At 46.0% G+C, this 21,915-nt stretch overlaps 6 protein-coding genes across 6 annotated transcripts; 3 read left to right on the top strand and 3 right to left on the bottom strand.

The window, feature by feature from the left end:
- Nucleotides 1-444: 444 nt before the first annotated feature.
- Nucleotides 445-1,977, top strand: BHQ10_006578 (uncharacterized protein; the record flags this gene model as incomplete). Its single annotated transcript, XM_040879179.1, has 2 exons — nt 445-668; nt 750-1,977. 2 exons carry the CDS (start codon nt 445-447, stop codon nt 1,975-1,977), a joined length of 1,452 nt encoding a protein of 483 aa, XP_040735082.1.
- A 110-nt stretch (nt 1,978-2,087) lies between these two features.
- On the bottom strand, nt 2,088-7,210 carry BHQ10_006577 (uncharacterized protein; the record flags this gene model as incomplete). Its single annotated transcript, XM_040879178.1, has 3 exons — nt 2,088-3,319; nt 5,312-5,754; nt 5,814-7,210. 3 exons carry the CDS (start codon nt 7,208-7,210, stop codon nt 2,088-2,090), a joined length of 3,072 nt encoding a protein of 1,023 aa, XP_040735081.1.
- Nucleotides 7,211-7,979: 769 nt separating this feature from the next.
- On the top strand, nt 7,980-9,671 carry BHQ10_006576 (uncharacterized protein; the record flags this gene model as incomplete). Its single annotated transcript, XM_040879177.1, has 1 exon — nt 7,980-9,671. The coding sequence occupies one exon, from the start codon at nt 7,980-7,982 to the stop codon at nt 9,669-9,671; it is 1,692 nt and encodes a 563-aa protein (XP_040735080.1).
- A 1,058-nt stretch (nt 9,672-10,729) lies between these two features.
- Nucleotides 10,730-11,325, bottom strand: BHQ10_006575 (uncharacterized protein; the record flags this gene model as incomplete). The annotated part of the gene is made up of 6 exons (XM_040879176.1): nt 10,730-10,759; nt 10,825-10,856; nt 10,920-10,980; nt 11,047-11,125; nt 11,178-11,231; nt 11,294-11,325. 6 exons carry the CDS (start codon nt 11,323-11,325, stop codon nt 10,730-10,732), a joined length of 288 nt encoding a protein of 95 aa, XP_040735079.1.
- Nucleotides 11,326-11,683: 358 nt separating this feature from the next.
- On the top strand, nt 11,684-14,224 carry BHQ10_006574 (uncharacterized protein; the record flags this gene model as incomplete). Its single annotated transcript, XM_040879175.1, has 1 exon — nt 11,684-14,224. The coding sequence occupies one exon, from the start codon at nt 11,684-11,686 to the stop codon at nt 14,222-14,224; it is 2,541 nt and encodes an 846-aa protein (XP_040735078.1).
- A 2,126-nt stretch (nt 14,225-16,350) lies between these two features.
- BHQ10_006573 (uncharacterized protein) lies at nt 16,351-21,382 on the bottom strand (the record flags this gene model as incomplete). Its single annotated transcript, XM_040879174.1, has 11 exons — nt 16,351-16,792; nt 16,859-17,322; nt 17,386-18,020; nt 18,079-18,391; nt 18,448-18,799; nt 18,860-19,455; nt 19,512-19,755; nt 19,818-20,161; nt 20,216-20,667; nt 20,720-20,802; nt 20,856-21,382. 11 exons carry the CDS (start codon nt 21,380-21,382, stop codon nt 16,351-16,353), a joined length of 4,452 nt encoding a protein of 1,483 aa, XP_040735077.1.
- Between the last annotated feature and the right edge of the window lie 533 nt (nt 21,383-21,915).

The raw sequence follows: 21,915 nt of genomic DNA, 5'->3' as shown, positions 1-21,915 counted from the left end.
TTCTACTCGTGGAAGCTATATCGCGTACCAACTATATAAAATCCCTACTCCATGTCATTTCCTTCCTCCGATACCCTTTTCTTCGAAGCTCCTCCCTCATCTCTCAACGTTCCGATGTTTTTACTTTGTAATATTAGACCTCTTGATATAAATGATCATTTGTGCATACGTCTAGAAATGCTACATTTTATCCAATTATACAAAGCATTCGTCCTCTTCTCTGACTTTAATCCAGACTCATAAAACCAGCAGAACGACGACTGATAGGCGGGCGGTGTGCGATAAGAAACATGTGACGATGGCGGTCACTTGAGCTCAAGCATACTTAGTAATCTCACGCACCTTATTGATCCGAGTACTTCAGCATTTCGCGGCGTCGATATGACCATGACTTGCATTTGATTTTTCCAATAGAGTATATACGAATACTGACAGCAAGTAAGAATGAGCAGAACCCTGCTATCGAGGGTGTTCCCCTCTTCAACCGATCCGGAATACGAACCTGTCGAGAATGATGAATTACTCGGCGGCACAGATGGGACGGGAAATATACAGGAAGGGTCAAATTCGAGAGCGGAAGATGAAGGGTCGAGTTCATTGAAGAAGCCGTTCTCGTGGTATGATTATACGGTGTTTTTGCTTCTGGGGGTGGCGATGTTATGGGCATGGTAGGTTATCTTCCGGGCACCCCATCAGCACTCTTGCGATACGAATAGAGAATGAGCTTAATTAACACGAGGAAATGATAGGAACATGTTCCTCGCCGCAGCACCCTACTTCCATCGCCGCTTCGAAGAAAATCCCTGGGCCTTGGAGCACTACGAGTCCTCCATCCTGTCCGTCTCAACCGTGACGAACCTGCTATGCGTCCTGGTGCTCGCAAAGCTCCAACGAAATGCCTCTTATCCCATACGAATCATAGTCTCGCTTGTGATTCTGACAATCGTCTTTGCGTTGCAAGCCATGTCGACGGTCTTTTTCCGCGCAGTCCCTATTGGGATGTATTTCATTTTCGTCATGACCATGGTCTTGGGAGCTAGTTTTGCGATGGGCATGAATCAGAATGGCGTCTTCGCATATGTTTCTAGGTTCGGACGTCCGGAGTATACGCAAGCTATAATGGCAGGGCAGGGGATTGCGGGCGTACTTCCCTGCATTGTCCAGATAATTACGAATGCAGCTGGGCCTCGAAGGCGTGATCATGGTGATGACCACCACGAGAAGGGCGGTGATGACTTCTACAAGTCCGCACTGATGTATTTTCTTTTCGCCGTCTTGGTCACTTTGGTAGCCTTGTTCTCATTCCTACGACTTATGAACCGCACTGCTGGGTCTCGATGGTTAGCAAGGGAATTGCACGCTATTCAAAACGCACCCACAATGTCAGACCCGAACAATCCTGCCCCTGAACTCACTGCACCAACCCACAAAACCGTTGGACTCTGGAGACTCTTCCTCCGGCTAAAATGGCTCGCTCTCGCAGTCTACCTCTGTTTCACAGTAACCATGATCTACCCCGTATTCACCGTCAAAGTGCAATCAGTCCACAACGACCCCGCGACACGATCCCGCATCTTTGAGCCCGAGCTTTTCATTCCTCTCGCCTTTCTGTTCTGGAACATGGGTGATCTGATTGGACGAATGTCCCCCATCGTACCAGCCCTGGCTCGCACAACAAACTATCCTCGCGCACTGTTCGCGTTCTCTGTTTCGCGTCTGGTTTTTATTCCCTTGTACCTTGCTTGCAACGTTCGGAGTGGTGGGGTGACACTTGTTAACAGTGATTTCTTCTATCTGTTCGTCGTTCAGTTGGGCTTCGGCTTGACGAATGGGTTCTTAGGCAGTGCATGCATGATGGGTGCTGGTCAGTATGTTACTGCTGATGAGCGGGAGGCGGCTGGCGGGTTCATGAGTATGATGCTTATTGCTGGGTTGGCAACTGGGAGTTTGTTGAGCTTTGTGTTTAGTGGAGTGTAGACCATCTGTCATCTTCTTTACATTTGGATGGAGTTGTCATCGATTGCATCAATTGGGTTGCGATTGGGGCATGACTACAACACCTATATAAATACAAATCAAGTACCCGTTTAAGCACTTTCCTCTTCCTGCTCCTTGAGCAAACCTTCCACCTTCTCCCACCGACGATCAACTCGACACTTCACACGCATCTCCGCAATCCAAGCATCCATTTCATCCATCCTAAATTTCTTTCCCATAACACAATGCACCATGCCCCCCAACAATTCCCGCGCCTCATCCTTACTCAACCCATTAGCCAGCCCATGATGAAATCGACGCATAATCTCGTTTCCTTCCGCAATAGTAGCGAGATCGTCATAACCTTTCCTCCTCAGCGCATCAGCAAGTAATAGATCATCAGCCGAGACACCTGTCAAAGAAGATGAGTATAAACTCTCGAGGTCGGCAGTAACGTACGACGGCCCAAAGGCCTCTGCTGCAGGCACGACGCGCGCAAACTGCCAGTCAATAATACCGGTGACGTTAAAGTCTTCATCAACGAGTAAATGGTCACCTTTATCGTCGACGTGCTTGATAAAGAATTGCTGTTCAGCAACATCTGGGTTGATTAGACTGTCTTTGTTCTCGCGCAGGAAGTGGTAGAATAAAAATGCTTCGAGTGGGTATTTGCTGTGTACCTGTCCATCCGCAATAAGGTCCATGTATTGCTCTATGACGCTGGTGATGTAATCCAAGCGCGAAGTGAAGGGTCCGTATGTACCGAGAGCAACAAAGCGGTTGCTGGCAACGGCTGAGATTTGGGGCTGATTGTTTATCATAGCAAACGAACCGATGGCAGGTAAAGGGCGCTTCGAGATCTCAACCAGATAATTGGCGACTTGTTCAATAACGCGTTCTTTTTGAGCAGGAGATGCGTTGTGAGCGCCGTATGGTTTGCCTGGGAGAGCCTGCATCATGATATAACAAACACCGACCCGGTTTGAGTGATCAGATACAAGGCCATACCCGAACACCTTTGGAGATGGGACGTTAACAGATTCCAAGAATTTCAAAGTCGCATATTCACTTTCGACAAGGTACTCCACCAAGTCAGCAGGTACGTCACTGAAACCCATTCGAGGAATGCGGACTATCCACCTCTCGCCGGTGTCGAATATTAGCCAACAGTGATAGTTGGAGCACCCCATTGTAGAGTCGATACCGCTGTGTTTGCCGGACTGGAAGATGCATGGGATCCCATCGTTGAGTTCAGTGGCGAGTCGGACGAGTTCATGGCTGTTGACTTGGGATAGGAGCTCTGAGACCTCGTCATTTAACGTCTTTTCCCATGAGTCGTCATCTAGCTGGATATTATTCAGTGAAAAATCTTCGCCAAGGGTGAACGTCTCTCACCTCATCTGGAGTTGGGCAAGAATGATATTTCCTTGCGAAGTGTTTAGCACACAGATGCTTCAAACATCTTGCGCAACTCCGTCCTCGGACTCCCGCCTTTTGACAATCCTTTATTGAACAAGTAGAAAACCGAGGGATTTGGTAGTGCACTTGAGTATCTTCGATTATATGCTGAAAAGGATGAAGGTGGTCCTCTTGGTCGTTGATTTTGGCTCGAAGAGTTTGTACTTCGTGTGTCTCGGTAGTAGTCCAAGGATTCTCGTTGAGAGGGCTTGTCTATTTATGAATGAGAACATGTCGAAAAAGGTATGCGTCACAATAGAGAATGCTTACCTCGCATTTATGAGTATGGGAGGTCACATGGGTCACACAATAATATTTCATACAGTGCTCACAATTGCCAATGTCTATGGCTACTGCTGCAGTGCATTCAGAAGCACAACGATCCCAGAATCGAAACATACTTCCTAGTATGCTTGAGACATAGAATGGAGAGTTTCCAGGAAACACAGACAGGCTTTGGACCCAAGATACTCGAAGACAGACACCTGAGGACCTGTTTGTAAAAGTATGCTGTTTCCCGAGATTTTTGCGTGTATTGTCGGGATGAGTAGATGGAAATAGAGGCTGTGCCTGAGTTGTGCCAAAGGTCCTGTATCAGTCAAAGAGTTTAACACATGAGTAGAGAAGAATTTGATGACACAAGTCGGATAAGAGAAGCACAAGTTGGACAAAGAGTCTGTCAAAGGAGAGGTGTTGAGATGGTCAGGTGGGAACACTTCAGGCGGCAGGCACAAGGGTGACTTAGCCCTAAGTACTTCCCTTTTGAGCCTCACGGCACGGAAAGTCCCAACGACCATATATTATCATTGTTTTTTGGTCTCTTACACTACAATTCTACTTGAATAGTACAGAAGCTAGGAGTAGGTCCCACTCGGGCGCGCCCTGTAGGTCGCTAGCATTTTCGCCAGACAAGGCGAGCGATATCCAAATTTTTCTGAGAACCATCAAACAGAACGAAAAGACCTTGTCAAGTCATACACTCATTTCCCACTAATTCGAATACTGCGAACTTAGCTTGAGAGGAGCTTGAGGAAACCCACAGATCTCGCAGTATTCAGATTACAATATGTTACCTGCCATCCAGGCTGTCCAGCTTGTAAACAATGCTGTGTCTCCCGGCGTTCAACCGATGAACGAGATTGCCGACAGTCAGCGATGCTGTGTGTCTGGTTGCAACAGCTGGGCTGTTGCTGGATCTCGTTACTGTTCTGCTCGTAAGCGAACCGATTTTAGTTATGGATGTCCATACCACCCTATGACTGATGTGTGGAGTTTCATCTAGATCGGAAGTGAAGCATGAACGCCAATTACTCGAATGCCTCTCGAATATCCCAATACGAAACCTATCATTAAGGGTTTGTATACAAGTGACGATATGGTTGATCTCCTAGTTCGTTGCAAAGTTGGAGGATTTTGCTGACACCTTATTACCAGATTTTTGAGATAATTAGGCGGTACAGGGGAGAAGGTCTCATTTGGTTATTCTCTGAGGAACAAATCTACATTCGTGTTCAGACAGCTCGTATATTTCAAGTGTGAAGTGCCTCCTTCCATGCATATTCCTGAAGCTGTCCCGAAAGCTCAATGCCCATGAATTCGTGTACGGTAATCAGTCTTCTTCCTCGAGCCGCTGTCCATCAATCAGAATTAAGATAAAGGGCAGAACTCAGTTGTGCATAATGTGTTTCTCGTTGTATCCTCTCGATGTGGTTTCTTGATTTCATGCAATTTTAAATGCAACATTTATCTCCACTGCCCTCCAAAACTCCAAAAAAACATGACTGAAATGAATATCCAATGACCTTATATTCAACAAATACTCCTTCACCATTTCCGCCATCCATAAATTAATCAATCTAAGCAAGGAAAAAATCACTCTCGTCCAACCACTGCTGATCAATCGCATACGCTACCAGATCCGCTGCACAACACATGTCGTCTCTTCCGTGCTCTAGGTCGAGGATCTCGAGGATTTTGTCCAGTCTGTCAGTGAGCGTTGTTTGTAACTTTCCAAGCGCCTCGCCAATGTTGTCATGTTTCATGCTGACGGGCGGCTCGGACAATTTTGTCGGGGGTTTGACAGAATATTGTTGTATATTGGCTTTGTCCGGACATGACTGAAGCGGCTGTCTTGTTTGATTCAGCGGCATGCTGTTATGTAAAGTGTAGTCTTTTTGTTCTATTTGCTTCGCTAGCATCTTGAGAATGAAGAGTAGCCATATCAGATTTGTTTTCGGTGCGTAATCCGCCCAGATTCCTGGTATAGCTGGCGACTTTTCCTCTGTGAGGGGGAGCCCAGTATATAGCTGTGCTCTCATGCTGTTTTGATGTTAGCCTAACGGTTTAGCTTTTTGCCATTTGGGGCCTCTTGGACATACAATCTATAAGTGTTCCTTTGCAGGATCTCAGCCTCATCACGACCTACAGCATTAAATAGACCCTTGTTATCCAGGTCAGTCGAAGCAACGTCGACTTTCTCTGGGTCATCCGTCAGCCGTAGCTCAGCACGGGACAAGGAATAATCGATAATCGTCGTCTCCAATGAGCTAATACCGAACCCGCAGGAAGCTCCCAACTGATTTGCATCAACATCTGCAAGCAATTGCATGTCCCCATCTGGTCTCGTTGACCGGAGACAAACATTGCCAAGATGAAGATCTCGATGTTCAAATAGAGCATATTCTTCCGCTCTCGCCAGACCCATTGCTACTCCCCAAAATATATCATAAACTTGGAAGACGGAAGACCATTTGAACTTTTCCAATTCAACGCCCGCATCGTCCATCTCCAATATTGCCCAAAGCTGTTGATCGCTGTATGCCCTCTTATTTGCCGGATTAGGGTTCTCGCAGTCTTTCCCAGCAGCTTTATAAGAGTCCCATGCGGCTTGGAACGAAGGTGGAAACCGGCCTTGGACAACGTGCACCTCTCTGAATCTTGCAAATCCGGGAATAGGATCAAGCAGCTTCAGCAATTTGACCTCGGCCACAATCTCGTCTATTGTTGTAAATTTTTTTGAGCCCACTCCTTTCTGTGCACGCAATGGTACGACTTTGAAAACGCCCTCACCGTATTCCCGCAACTTTGCCAGTCTCGATTTTGACATGTTGCGCTTACATATATCCTCTTTCAAGCGCAGCTTATACACCTCTCCATACGAACCTTCTGCGATCTTCACAGGGTCGAACGCGGTTTCTGACCGGGCTGCCCATGAACCGAATTTCTGTACTCCTCGAGCGGCAAATTGTGATGTAGCTTCATCCAGAATTCGGTGAACATATTCATTTGTCTTTTCATCTTCCACACAGCCGGACGAAAGCCTGATGATTTGTTTCGCTTTTCGCACGGGCTTAGCGCGTGGTTGTCTTGGTGTGAAGGATAGTCGTTTTTGACTCGAGTATACTTTGATTGGTGACTGCGTGGATGGGCCGAGATTCGATGGTGTAGATAGCAGCCTGTGTGGAGTGTTGGCATACTTTGCGCTCGCAGGTGTTCCGATGGTCTGGTATTGAACTTTAGGAGGCGATTTCGCAGGGGACTGTGGTTCGTTCGTGTCGACATCGATTTTCGATGGGGCTTCATCTTCTAGAGTGATGCTCGCAATCTGGACTTCAAGTTTATTGATAGATTCCTTTGAGACATCCTGCTCTATCACCTCGTCAAGGGATAAATTTTCATTGCTCGCTGATTTCAGAGGACTGCCATTTTCCAAAACTGCTCTGGGGGCGTTCGTTTTGCGTTTGCCGTAGACTCGTCTTTGCTGTACAGTTCGCATTGTCTTGGCTTTGGTTGTCGTTGTCGAATGCTGTTCTATATAGATGTTTTAGGACGGAGAGGTAGATATCCTGTCTGTCTGGGGTAAATGGCCTGTTATTGACATCTTTCCTGTTCCGGCCTAGCACATTGTTGCTCCGACTCCGGTTGACGCTTTGCCGTTTTGGGAGCTCATCTTTCTCATAAGTATCTACATTTTATTTTCTTTATAGACCTTGATCAGTCAGCTTCAACTCTCTGGATATATCATAAAGCTCTAAGACTCAAAAATAACTCTTTAAAATTGAAAAGTGCAGAAGTTAGCGTGGGGAATGAGAAACAGGAGATGCCGGGCTCTGACGTAAAGGGAAAGGGCGAACGGGAAAGCTTTTTCTCTCGCATTCCTCAGTCCAGACCACCAGACTAACGTTTCGACGTTCGACTTTCCGGCCCCTTTCTTGAAATTATTGTCCGTTTGCTTCCGACATGCTCATTTATCTTCCTGCGACGCCATCTTTGACATAATTGCTTCGGATTTCTACTGCATCCTCAGTTGTTCGCGTGACATCGACATCGGTCGCATGATTGGATGCTCGTCACGGGAAAGATAGGAAAAGAGTCGCACTTTTTCACGCGCCAACCTGCCGAGGCCAGACACCTCGGTTTCCCTATCCTGTATCATCTCCAGCAACACCGATAAGAGAGAAATTCATCGTACGATAATATCTTGTATGCCGTCGTCACGATAATCAAGCCTTGTTGGCATCTTTCTGGCCCATTCGCACGTTGCGATGGCGTTCAACTTCAACTGGTCGCCATTGATGGCCGACGCGGGCTTCTACACCCGCGCTCAGGACCTTCTAACGGCGGCGCTGAACAAATCGCCAAAGCCGCCTATCATTGTCGACGATATCAAAGTCACAGAGTTGAATTTAGGATCGATACCGCCGGATCTGGAAATTCTGGAAGTTGGTGACCTTGCCGAGGACCGATTTCGCGGCATTTTCAAGATGTCATACAACGGCGATGCGTATTTGACGTTAAAGACAAGAGTCCAGGCGAATCCTTTGAATACATTTTTAGTTACGCGACCGTCGTTCGCATCACCGAAGCCGTTGGCTGCCGCCGCTGGTTTGACCATACCTTTACAGATTACTCTGTCGGAGTTTCGATTATCGGGATTTGTTGTGCTGGTATTTTCTAAACAAAAGGGAATTACCGTGGTGTTCAGGAACGACCCCCTTGAATCATTAAAAGTGTCATCCACATTTGATTCAATCTCTTTTGTCCGCGACTACTTACAGAAGGCCATTGAAGGGCAGTTGCGAGCTCTTTTTATGGACGAATTGCCCGCTATCATTCATCGACTATCATTGCGCCTGTGGGTACCTGAATATCGCGATAAAGAATCAGAGTCGGTCAACACCCTAGACCAATCTTCAGAAGCAGGTCCCGGTCAAGACCCTCTTGCAAGCCCTCCTCAGGATCCTGTTGACGCATCAGGAAATGCGCTCAATCCGTCAGAGGTCGCTTCATTGTCGTTGGACTCTGGAGTCGAGATCCACAGCCTATTCTCACAGAAGAACTTGCTCCGATTGGCTGCATTGACCGATTCCCAGCGCACCTTGTCGTTGTTCACACCATCTATCAAAGATGTGGTATATAGAGCCTGGACTGCGTCGGCAGAACTTGGGGAAAGCACAACATTGACATCCCCTGCTAGCCCAGTACTATCCCGAACGCATTCTCATATTGGTTCTCTCCATTCATTCGTCGACAATGCGAGCACCATTTCAATGCAGAGCGGTGGATCGAGTAATTTCAGCGGCCATTTACATTTAAGAACGGGCCGACATTCTCGGTCTCATACCAAGAAGCGCAAGAAGCGAGTCGTTGACTTGCGCCGACCGAAGACTACCGATGATGTCGAGAGTGTGAGTGGAGACAGTGTGTTCTCTTCTGAAAATGCCACCAGTGCTCCTACGATCTTCTCATCTCCGGCACACTTTTCTGAGGAAAAGAACGATGACCCAGTGACACCACCACTTGGTCCTCAAAACGACCTGCATCTACCTACTATTCATGAACGCCGAAGAATTAGTCAAGGTGACCACACCGTCCGGCGCTCTATGTTATCAATGTCAGAGGCTGCGCAACCCTCATCCAGTCGTTCGGCTCAGATGATTGCAGAATCATGGCCAGATCCAGATGCAACGCCTCGCAATACGATCCGATTGCCAAGCAACGACCGGGCAAATAATCGGCTCACAGCCGCACCTCTTCCGAGTTCAGCAATTCAATACGCGCCAGCTGTCCCTGCCAACAACAACCCTAGGGAACAAGTCTGKCTCTCCAAAATGGCCGCTGAACTGGCTCGTAGAATGCAAGAGGAGAAAGTCGATCAGTCTGGATCAAGACCATTCCCAGATTTCTGGGATGATCATAGCCGAGAGGAAATTCCACCTCCTGCCTATGGCCACTAATTCATCTCTCCAAAACATTTCGTTTGTTATTTCCTTTCTCTCTGCATACTACCTGAGATTCTCCTAGTCAGCATTCCGCCGGGTTGCAGATTCATGACCGTTACGACAAGATACATAATGATTTTTAAGCTCGTTTTCTCTCATTCATATTCGGAAAGCGGCATCTCTATTGTTTATAATTGCATTGTTCCCCAAACTCGTCGACACGACTGAGCTTTATTGTTTTTTGTTGTATTTTATCTTCCTGGGTTCTTGTCTTTCACATCAAAATGATACCACTGGCGGTCTTGAGGGATTCTGTTTACATCCGGCACTTTTTTACTATTTGGGCATACTACTTCATTCTGACTGGGAGAATTCGTTTTTTTTTCTGTGCGTCAATTACCTGTTCGCAATCGATTAGACAACCGCTCCTCTCTTGAGATTGATAGCGTTCTCTTCCCATTTATCCTCTTGCGGGGTTTGGGTTCTTGTTCTCGTCATTCGTTACACATCATCAGACTGATATCTTACAGCTTTTTTTTAATGTATATACTCTTGTTTTGGCATGTGAATATATTCAGTGTCTTCAAAATCTTTCCGCTAAATCAACTTGCGTAAAGCTCTAGGTATCAGCTATAACTACAATCAAACTTGGAGCCTCGGGAAACTGCTCGATGAATATAAAATCAAGTACCTCAATATCGTTGATGGATCCATGGATGTATACGTTAAAACAAACCAACTGTATCGGAAGATACGTACCTAGGTAGCTGTCACAACATTGAAACCCCATTGACTCGAACAATCTTCAAATGAACGAAAAAGAGCCCTACACCTCTCAACAGAATAGAATCGAACATATCTCAAACAAAAGAAACGAACTTGTCGTAGTAAATTTCTGGAAAAAAAAGTCTCTCAATCTATTCCTTTATATACAAAACTTCGATAACCATATTGTTTTGAATCTTTTCGATCGTTTTCTGATAAAAGTACACCCCCTTTCCGTTGTGCGTCGATTGATTGAGTGATTGTTTCCCCGGAACCTGAAAAAGGGAAGCCATCGAAGTTGGCTGGACTTACTCCTTGCCGAAGAAAGTCTTGTGGCCCTGTTGAGTAAAAGGTTAGAAGAATGATGTGTTGGATGTGATGGGGGAGATGGGCATGGGCTTACAAGAGTCAAACGAATCATGGCGTATGTGGTGACTGTGAGTGCATATAGTTAGCATGGAGTGCAGAATGGGAGATTATGGTTTCGAGCAGACGTACTGGCAGTTGTACCCCAGAGAGAGATATAGTAGGGCCAGAGGAGAGCACCGGAACGGCCGGTCTATATACAAATTTAGAATCAGCAAATTCGAGATCAGGTTGCTGAGAGGATTGCAGTCGGACTGACCTTCCACCATTGACGCTTGCCATCGTGCTGCTGGAACAGACGCTGGTAGTAGGGAACGCGGTTTTCGCGGGCGACGAAGCTATAGCATAAAGAAATCGAATTGGTTAGCTAGTCTGTCTCTTCAAAGGCACGTTCCTTCGATATCCCATGATTGCACGTCATGACGAACAACCACACGTTCGTTCCTTATTCCCGCAGTTGCGCCCGGTGCGGTGCCAGTCGGATAGCAATTGAGCGACAAACTTACCCAGCAAGACGAGGAAAGGTACGAGCAACCATTTTTGCGGATTGTTTGCGAGTACCTGGAGGTGATTGAGGGGAGAGTGTCGAGATGCAGTGAGGAGCAAGCAGGTGTCTGTGGTCTGATGAGGTGCGACTAGCTCCGGCAATCTTTCGGGTCCGCCAAGCCTTTCCTTGACGTTGCGGGTTGCCGGATTCTTCCTGTCTCCTCACGTGATCATCCGCAAAACAAACAGTGCAAACAAAAGCTTTAATTCATCTGAGTAAGTATCAGCAGGCTCAAAAAATTAGCATCATTTATTCATACTATTTCCTAGCAAGCACTTGAATAATTTATGGGGAAAATGTTGAGAGGTAGTTCTAGCAACTACTTTCGAAGCTGCCATCTTCATACCTGATGCGCCCAGCTCTGCTGCGGCTCTTGAAGAGGCCGTCCGCTATCTCCTTACTCAATGATCTGGTTTCAACCTCTTCAGCGGCAGCTGGAGGAATTGAGCGACTTGACGATATCCGCTCTGGGAAATGCGCAAATTGTCAGATTCGACGATCGCATGCGAAATTACTACCTTATGAGAGTTCGAGTGTCGCCTCAAGCAGCACGGAAACGAACGTGAGATTACAGGTCTATGATATTGTCGGTCTCGAGCGTCGAAAGTCGTCAAATATAACGGGTCGGAAAGATGATAACCAATATTCTACAGGCGGTGTGTTACCAATATCATTGGACGTGGATCAACTCGAATACGAATCGTCTTTTCATACCATAGAGATCAATGGCGGACGGAAGCTTGTGGACGACCCTGCGCGGAAAGACGATTCTGAGCTATGGAAGGATCTTCTGCGGTATAGGAAGCGGCGATATGGTTACCAGGGTGTACTTGAAATTTGGACGGGCATTGTGGACAGGATCGACGATATCCAGCTACCCGTGGAAGGAGAAACGGCGGACTATATCTGGGAAACATTTGTGGAAGCAGGATTGGCGGAGGAACAACTTTTATATGACATAACTAAATATTCCGAGAAATTATGGTCGAATACCGAGAAGCGATGGAAGAAACTGTACCAAACGGTTGTGGGCGGACTTTTCACAAAAGGTCTACCTGAAGAAGCTGTTGCTTGGCATCGGATGTTACAGGCTATTCATTTGACCGAGCCAAATGATATCGTCTCAGTACTGGCACAGGCTGTGCCATGTATACCCCAGAAACCGCCAGACTGGTCTCTATATTCGCATGAAACAATCACACTTGGAAATGGGCGAGGTGTCAGGGCATTTGGAGAGATATGCTTGGCAACAAAGGGTCACCAAATATATGAGACGGTCATTCCATTTCTGCTACAGAAAGGACTTGCGTTGGACGCTACTTATATGCACGATTTTCTAGTCAAGAGAGGGGATATGCCACGTGATTCTGGAACCCTACAACAAATCCTGGATTTTGCGACTACAGAAAGTAATATGTTCTCCCAGAAAGTGAAACAACGGCTCAGGAAAATCAAGTCGGATACTCTGAGCGAAGCTTTTTTGAACTCGCTTGCTGCTTCTGGAGAGACTGAAGTATCCGGCAACGGTCAGCAGCAAATGGAAGCGGACCGCCCAAAAGACGCAGACGATTGGATCAAGGAAAAGACGTTCAGAGATGAGTTTGGTGCACGACTCTTCGCCACAAAGGCCCTGACAGTGGATATGATAACGAATGGACTGCAAATGTTCGGAGTGCAGGCTATCGGTCCACTTTCTCTACGGGAGATCGCTCTCAGAGCAGAGGGCCCAAAGGATATACTTGAAAAAATACAGGCACTTCGCAAAGCAAACATTATCGTACGCGATTGTGCATTCACAAGGCTGGTCGAGAGACTAGCACTAGAGCACAAAGACATCATTCTCGAGGATCTGCTTCATAGTGATCAACATCCAGATGTCTTGGAAGATGCCGCTGTACAGGAGAGTTTGCTGTGTTCTTACTTGATGGCTCGAGATTGGAGGCTCCACAATCTAACCAAAGCAATCCTTAACGAGGTGGCAAAAGACGATATGGACAATATTCAATTTCGAGTGTCGTTATCTGCAAAAGAATGGTCGACAGCTTCGGATGTTGTTGATCGAATGTACCTTGATGCTAAACCACTGACACAGCAAAGCATCGATCACATGTTCTATGGCGTTCTGACACCGCGACTTCCGGGCCGGCTTCAACCATACCCTGAAGACCCAAAAATCGACGAAGTCAAGTATGCGGAGCGGATCCTCAAGTTAGCCTTAAGATCCGGGACCGAAATCGACCCTCAATATTGGGTTGAGTTATTGAAACGTATGGGCATGAACAGACATGATCAATGGGAACGAATCCAAGACTTATGCTTGTGGCTTGCACAGAATTATGTGGTGCAGGAAAACTCACCATTTCTGCATAGTCTGTCGAGGTCAAGTGGAGTTGATCCCGATACAATCCTGGCGAAAAATCGCAGCATAATTCGACGCATCTTCAATCCACGAATGCAAATGGCGCTCATTGCATGGGGTTTCAAATCACCACTATGGTATCAAAACGCAGTACACGAGATCCCCGATCCAGTCGGTGGCGGTATGGTACTCCTTTGGACTCGAGGATTACTTCTCCTCCGAGACCTGGAACAGCTAGGCGTACCCATATACCCAAGCTTCGTACGTCAAGCTTGCCGAGAACGGTTACAGATGCTTTTCGGCGAACTCTACTCCGTGAAAAGATGGAATCGGACTTTGCGAGACAAGAACCCATTTAAAATTTCGCGGATTCTGAATGACATGCTCGCTATACATCCGACGCTTTTCTCGCAGCAGGACCGGGTTGATTTGCAGAAGCTTGTTGATCGGCCGTTGCAGGGTTTGGCTGCTCGGAAGATGGAGCGGAACTATGAATGGTTGGATCAGTGGCCGGGCTCTAGACATCGGTGATTGTATATATAGATTTGTATATTATTCAATATGAATCAGTTATCACGAACATTGACTCTGTTAGTGTCAATAATACTTCGATGACTAGTCTGCTCTTGACTTCAGGGGCTTATGAGTGCTCCCCTTCAAATCAGCAGAGGTGCTGATAATTATGGCCGCCAACAGCGCATGACCATTATAATGTCAAGAATGGTAGGAATTGCACCTTTAGTCACTTTTCCAAGTATAGAAAGGATTTCATATTGTCCTTAGGCCATGATATGCATCTACTTCACACTCGTAGATAGTAATTTGATATCATTTTGAAAAAATTGAGTTAGGGCTTGGGCTTAAGTCCATCACATACGCCGTCTCCAACATCAGAGCTTACCGTTCTTTGAAGGTAATGCAACTGGTTGTGATGAAAATCACATTATTACATAGAAGAGACAATTCTAGATATACATGAGTAATGTGATTTTCGATGAAAAAGGCAAACATTTGAAGTGACTCACCAAGTTGAACATTTGTCGAGCGCCCCCTTTTCATTGTATATGCCACATACCTGTGACTCTTAGGACTTGACTTGAACATGCTCTATATGTCTTGATATAATAATTTCCACTTGCTTTTTGTTGGAGTCTTTGATAAGACCTGAAAGTCTATGGACATTTGTGATATACGATGAGATCACTCGAAAGAGAATACCAATGAACTTGTGCAGCACTTGGTCATCAAACTAGGAAAATTATCCTACTATGTCAGAAATTGATTGGAGGTAACGCAAACGTCATACATCGAGCTCTACGACAAGCAAGCTACAACTTMCGAATTCTTTGAACAGTTAATTCGCAATGGCGCTGTGATAGTTGGAGAAATGAAGATGTCTGTCTTCCTTGGTTCAGAGATTCCTCCCACCCAGTTTATTGATTACTTCCCGCCTTGGAATTCTCGTGGTGATGGTATCAGGGGCCTTCTGGAGACTCGAGCGGTGCTGCTGCATCTATTGGGTATCCGTGGCCTAGTATCTCTATGTGCACTGACAATAAGTCGTTGTGAATCCCTTGGAGATATTCAGAATTTGCTAAAATCGAAAAGCTATGGGTGGTATGTGTCATCCGGCGTCTTCTCATGGTATCAGGGACCATAGAACAAGCTGGAATTATCTTTCTCTTCCAATGATGGCGGTTGTGCGACTTGCACCGTAAGTAGTTTTTCTCACTGATCTTTTCCATCCTGACTGGTTTCTAACCGTTTCTTAATTCGTTCGATACACTGTGTATTATGGCTAGATCATCACCCTTGAACGGAGATGTGCTTTTAGCTGCATGGCCATGGGAAGCTTTTCAAAGGGCCTGTTCTACTATTTTCTCGCTGAATTGAATGTCTTGGGCTGACCGCTCCTAGCCAACCGAAATCCTCTGTCCTACTGACTGGCACGCATACCTTAAAGAGAATCAACAGCAAATGACTGACGAATTTCTGGCTGCTTTGGAAGACTATCTTGGCTTCCAACACATTAAAATCTCACTGAGTGACCTAAGGTCCAAAATGGCGCCTGCTCATGTTCGTGACAGAACTAAATATTTTCGGAGGCTCGCAGCGTCTTGCTCATAAAAATCTGAAACTGTGCATTTGTAAGGGTACCCGGATAACAAATTACAATAACCCAAGCCTGTGTTGAACATCATCATCGCTCGCATAGATCTTTTGGGTAGAGTTGCCATTGTCAACCGGTATTACTGGGCTAGGGAATTTCTCTTGATCTGCATCTTTTTTAATTTTGGCGAGGTTCCCATCTGTGAAATAAATTCTGCTATTGTTGTACAGGGTACACTAGGACGACTGATAACTCAACTCTTGCTTGAACAATATGAAACTTATTATACAGTATATTAAGCAGAAAACAAAATAACTACGACAACAAATGTACAGGGGATAACGGGACATACGAAATACTCCGAATCCCAGAGTGATAGATGACTTGTTAGTGCAGTGGGAGTGAAGCTTTAACGTCCCTTCCGCCTTGGTTGAGCAGGTTAATCGCTGGTCGGGCTATTCGCTCGTTGCTCATCACAATTTGGCGCGAATTCAGAAAGGAGCACGATAGTAGCGAGCTTCGATATAGAATGGGATTGAGAGCATTATTAGGACTGGTTTCGTCGAAGACTTGGAATACCAGAATTCCCTTTCTTGGGTACTCTCACTGCCCAATACAGTACGAGCGCGGCCACAGCATTAAAAATGATATACACCCATAATAGGCCAAAATTGCGCCATCTGTCTGCATAAAATACGCTCACAGAAGCGAGAAACTCGCTTGTTGATGCTAAAGGACAGAATTCGCAGTTCTCTGTCGAGTTCTCATTGTAGACAGCGCCTCCCGCTGAAGCCATGTATTGGGACAGGTATTGTCCGCATGTTTCGCCCGATGGCGTTTGTAGGATATTGCGCACTTCAAAGGAGGCGCATTGCACGTCGGCGTTAGCGAGGCTGGTTGAGAGGAGACTGCTGACGAGGTAGGTGAATGGCGATACGCGGTACATGAAAATCCAAAAGCCCGGTAGCGCAGCTGGGGACGCAATAATCCTGTTGTCTTGTAAGCTACCCCAATTCTATGCTTGTTTCCGGGGTTAAGATGGATTCATTACTTACCCGCAGAATATCAGACACAAGGCGAACAGAATTAGGGCAAGAATAGCTCCGACCTCTGCAGTTGGAAGCCCAGCAACCATCATGTGTGAAAAGGTCCCAGACATAACCATAAAAGCCCATGTCAAGAGAAACATCAAGGCACCTCGCTCATGAACGGTATCTGTAGGCTCAGCATTGCGGTATAAACCCACCAGGTAGTAAAAAGGGAAGTATATCAATAGGGAAGCGAATGTGTTCCATGGCAGCTCAACAATGATGTTGGATAACATGAAGATGTACCAGGCATAAGTCTTGGAAGGACGCTCGCGGACCTCGTACAGGTCACGCTGTAGAATAAAGTTGGGCATGATCTGGTAGACGAGGAAGGCAAAAATGACGAGCAACATGAAGACAGCAAACATTTGGTCTTGAAGACCTTGCATGGTGTTCTTAGTTTTGTAGAATGAGACACCAATAAACAAGCTCTGCAAATAAGTTAGTCCTTGTACAGGGTGGGAAGGGAATGAATATAAAACTGGAAGTCTTACCGCTCCTAAGCAGAGGACCAATTTGGCATAGATGTATGATGGTGTACGCCAATATTGTTGGAAAACTCGCTTGGTACACAAGAAGAGCTGATCTGTCAAACTAGCAGCATATGCCGTTGACTCATCAAATGCATCACTCGCTGGCTGATGTGTAGCTTCGGACCTTTGTTGGTCTTCTAAACGAGTGAGTTCCTTGTGTGTATCACTGTATTCTGAACTGTTCCGCCATACATCGGTCCAATCTTGTTTAGCAACAGCACCGGGTGCGGCCCCGATGACCTCTAACATCCATTCAGCTGGATTTTCATCTTTCCTACATACCCGAGAGCCGTGACTTTCAAAATATTGGATCATTTCGCGTGCATTTTCACCAATGTTGCCGAAATATACCGTTTTTCCACCCTTTGCGAGAAGAAGGAGACGGTCAAATTGTTGAAACAGCATAGCTGATGGCTGATGAATGGTGCAGAGGATAGCCTGTCCATTATCTGAAAGTTTCTTGATAAGTGCAGTAATAGACCATGCTGTTTGACTATCTAAGCCAGATGTTGGCTCGTCCAAGAAGAGAAGCAATTCCGGTTTAGCTGCGAGCTCAACACCGATACTGAGACGTTTTCTTTGTTCTACATTCAGCCCTGTGAATTCAATTTTCAGTACATCGAAATGAACTTTTTGGAAGGGCTCGGACTATACCTTCGCCAAGAATACCGACAATGGCTTCTGCATAAGCTTCCATGTCCAGAAGTTTGATAACTTCATCCACATACGCAAGTTTTTCTTTCCGGGAGTATTTTGAAGGTTGTCGCAGTAGTGCACTGAACTCTAGAGCCTCTCGGACTGTTGAAACCTCTAGATGAACGTCTTGTTGCTGCACATACCCCGTCTTTCTCTGGAATGATCTAGCTCGTGGTTGGCCATTCACGAAGACATCCCCTGTGACAACACCGACAGTGATGCGTTCTGCAAGGACGTTCAAAAGCGTGGTTTTTCCAGCCCCTGTGGCCCCCTACTTTGTGAATTAGAAAAAGAGATGATAAAGAGATAACTCAGAGACGAACTTACCATCAATGCTGTCAATGTACCGGGCTTCACCCAACCATCAACTCGGTCAAGAATTCTCCTCGTTTCTGTTTTGATCTGCACATCGTAGCAAACGTTTTTCCAGTGGAAAATTGCAGTTTGTCTTTGGATTGCAGCACTCGTGTCTTCTTCACCACGGAATTCAACAACTTGACGGTCAGTATTGTTCGGGTTTGAACTTTCGATGTCATCTGGACGCGAAGCATGTTTTTTATCCAACCCACGTTGGAAGACTAGGATCTCGCCCTTAGATCGACTGGAAGATACGTATTCTGCAGCCAAGAAGTAGACACCAGTGAAAATTATAATATACCCAATAAGGATCCCAAAATTTCTACGAGTAATCAATGTTAGTCTCCTGAAATGTAATAGAAGGATATGAAAAGCCACACACCTCCAAATATGTGAGTACGAGTATCCGTAGCTGCCATAGATATACGTATCTCCGCTCACGAAATCATCTCCTGGAAGGCCCCCTGCAGTGGCACACACTCTTTCGCTCGCGGTGAGGTTCTGATAACTTGGGCCCATCGGAATGAACTGAGTGCAGTCGAACTGCCGGTCGTGGAACTCATTCACAACCAGACTCTCATATGCATACGCGATTGGATTGAGATAATTGATCCACCGTAACCAGCCTTGCATGGCTATTGTTGGTAAGACGAACCCAGTATAAACCACTAAGAGAAGGACAAAGAGCGCCGCTGGAGTGAGAGCTTGAGCCATGGTGCGTGATATTTGTCCAATAGTACGGAAGATAGACGACATGGTCAAGGTGCATGTAAAACCGAAAAGTAGGAAGATAAAAAGGTAGCCTGCTTCACGTCGTAGATCAGACATGAAATAGACTGGGATATTGAAAAAGAGAGTTGAGATGATTTTGGAGGGTAGATCACATATAATTGACGCTGCTGCTTCGGAGAACGGATGGTAAAGAGCGTATTGGGCATGCTTTTCCACGACTGGACGTTGCACGTAGAGGGTGAGAATCTGTATTCGTGTTAATTGTTTGGATATTGCACGTTTTACCTTGTAAATCCTCATACCTCCAGGGAGCTGCTAAGAGCATTGAAAAGGATAATGAAGAATAACAGGATGCACCGGTTATTCATACTCTCGCTGGATTGAGGAAGCTTATAGAACACACTTCCCAGAATTATTGAGATGAGTAGATTCCCGAAAATTGTGGCAAAGAAGAAGGTCATGTCACCAGATAGGCGCTGGAAACCACGATTGATGCAGAGACTAATCTGCATGGGCACAGAGATCGTATACGGGGATTTTGCTCTCCTAGGGGATTTCTATTAACAATCATGGATGACGTTGGTATGATCGAACAAAATGCATCTCACATCAAATGGGCCTTCTGAGCCCTTCTAGATCTTTCGAAATGTTTAAGTTGCTCTCCTTCTAACGGAAATCGTTCCTCAAACGAAGCAATCTCTTTCAGAAGCTCTGCTCTTTCCGAGCTGTTGCGCCAGGCTGCTGCAAACTCTGCAGCTGTTCTCGGTACCTTCTCCTCGAAGCCTTCTTGAACAATGCGTTCCTCTGGATTTGTCAGTGACGTGAGGAAGTCAGCGGTCGTTTGTCGATCTGGACAATAGTAGCCCATATTGGTGAAGTAGCTTTTGGCAGAACCAGCAGGACCAAAATAGATTTGCCTTCCTTGATAGAGAACAGTGACTTTATCAAAGACCTACAATTGCGATCAGTTTATTGACTGTGCGGACGTCAATGTAAATTGACTCACATCATAAGCAGCTTGAGACGCCTGGTAGATAGCTACAACGGCAGCTGTATGGCCCAAATCGGTCGACATTTTGATCGTCTTCACGAATTCAAGAGCAGTAGCGCTATCCAGACCTCTCGTGCTGTTGTCCCAGCATTGCAACGGACTTCCGCTCAGCATGACTTCTGCGATGCTTACGCGCTTACGCTCGCCGCCACTGACTCCCCTAATAAAGTCATCGCCTACCTTGGTGTTCTTTGTATGCGATATACCAAGTATCGCCATGACCACATCTCGCATTTGTTCAGCGTATCGCTGTCGAGTGACCCCGGGAAGCCTATTTTTTGGCGTTCTTGCCAGTGCAGCAAAAAGAAGAGTTTGGCCGACGGTCAACTGTGGAAAGTGAATCTCCGTCTCCGCTTGATAAATAATTTCACCCCGAAAGCGCGAGTGCATCATGTCGTAAGGGATACCTAGGCTAGTGAGAAGTGGGAACAACAAAAGAAGAAGCAGATTAAATGTTACCTTGATAATTAAAGCTCGATATTGGGTCAACGTTAAAGCCATGCGTCCTTCCAGCGATGGTCTTGAGATATGTTGACACGCCGCTGGATGGTTCAGTCCACTTAGTCTTAAGGTAAAATGTTTATGGAACACGTACCTTCCTGGACGGCCAAGTACCAGCAGCATTTCACCACTTTGCACTAAGCCATCAAAATCTTGAAGAATCTGAGTCCTCTTTTCTTTTCTACCCATCAGGTTTATTGCCATGTCAATGACTCGTGAGAAAATACTCAACACATCCGCTTGGTAATTCACATTGGACCCAAACCCATACGCGGTAAGATTGCGATGAGAAACGCCAGAGGTTCGAGATGGGTACCTATCAGCGTCCCTGGAAGTGGTGTCTAAGAGAGCCCTCATCCATTGTTTTGGGTCAAAGTCCTTCGAGTTTGGGTCAAGGGAGGGGTTGTGAGAAGGGAGAAAGGGATTGCAGTCCGCTGTCGGTGTTTGTGAGTGGTGGACGAATTGATTCGAGAATTTTCGTGCCAGTTCTCCTATACTGGGACCGATTTCACGTTCCTGTCCTTCTTCACGAATCGCGGTTGTGATCGATGGCGTTGTTGAATATCCGTTGAATGTTTTCTCGCCGTCGCTGGAATCGTCCGGGTCCTGCTCTATAGACATATCGGCTAGATTGAATAAAAAGAAGTAAATATGAGTATTTTAGGTAGTATTCGCGGACGCAAACATACATTTTTTCTTCTTGAAATCCAAAGGCAATCAAAATGAGTGCGATTATCTGGAAATAGATTTGGAAAAACACTTCAGAGATGCCGTGATAATCCCAGCGCTCGGAGAATATTGGAACACTTTTGATCGACCAAATAATGTCATAGGTTTCAATTTACCTAGCTATAAAGGTCATTTTACTTATATATGGCAAATGGTAGATAGTTAAAGCTGAACTTCTGACGTAGCTGGATATATGTGTATGTACTTCGGACCCGAACACTTCAAGGGGCTTCCCCCAAACCATAGCACACAGTGCCACATACATTCAACGACTGATAACTGATTGTGCTGATGATCTGCAATTAATCAACCATTGGCTTTTCGCCGAATTAATCCCTTACTACGCACTATTTGGACTACGATCGAGGTATTCGGAACTCGGTAATCATATAATGACAGCATACCCAGGGGCCAATGAGCGAGCT

The sequence above is a fragment of the Talaromyces amestolkiae genome (assembly GCF_001896365.1).
Source record: "Talaromyces amestolkiae strain CIB chromosome Unknown scaffold12.1, whole genome shotgun sequence".
Lineage (NCBI taxonomy): Eukaryota > Fungi > Ascomycota > Eurotiomycetes > Eurotiales > Trichocomaceae > Talaromyces > Talaromyces amestolkiae.
The sequence above is the reverse complement of the archived record's forward strand: the minus strand, read 5'-3'. Positions and strand labels throughout refer to the sequence as shown.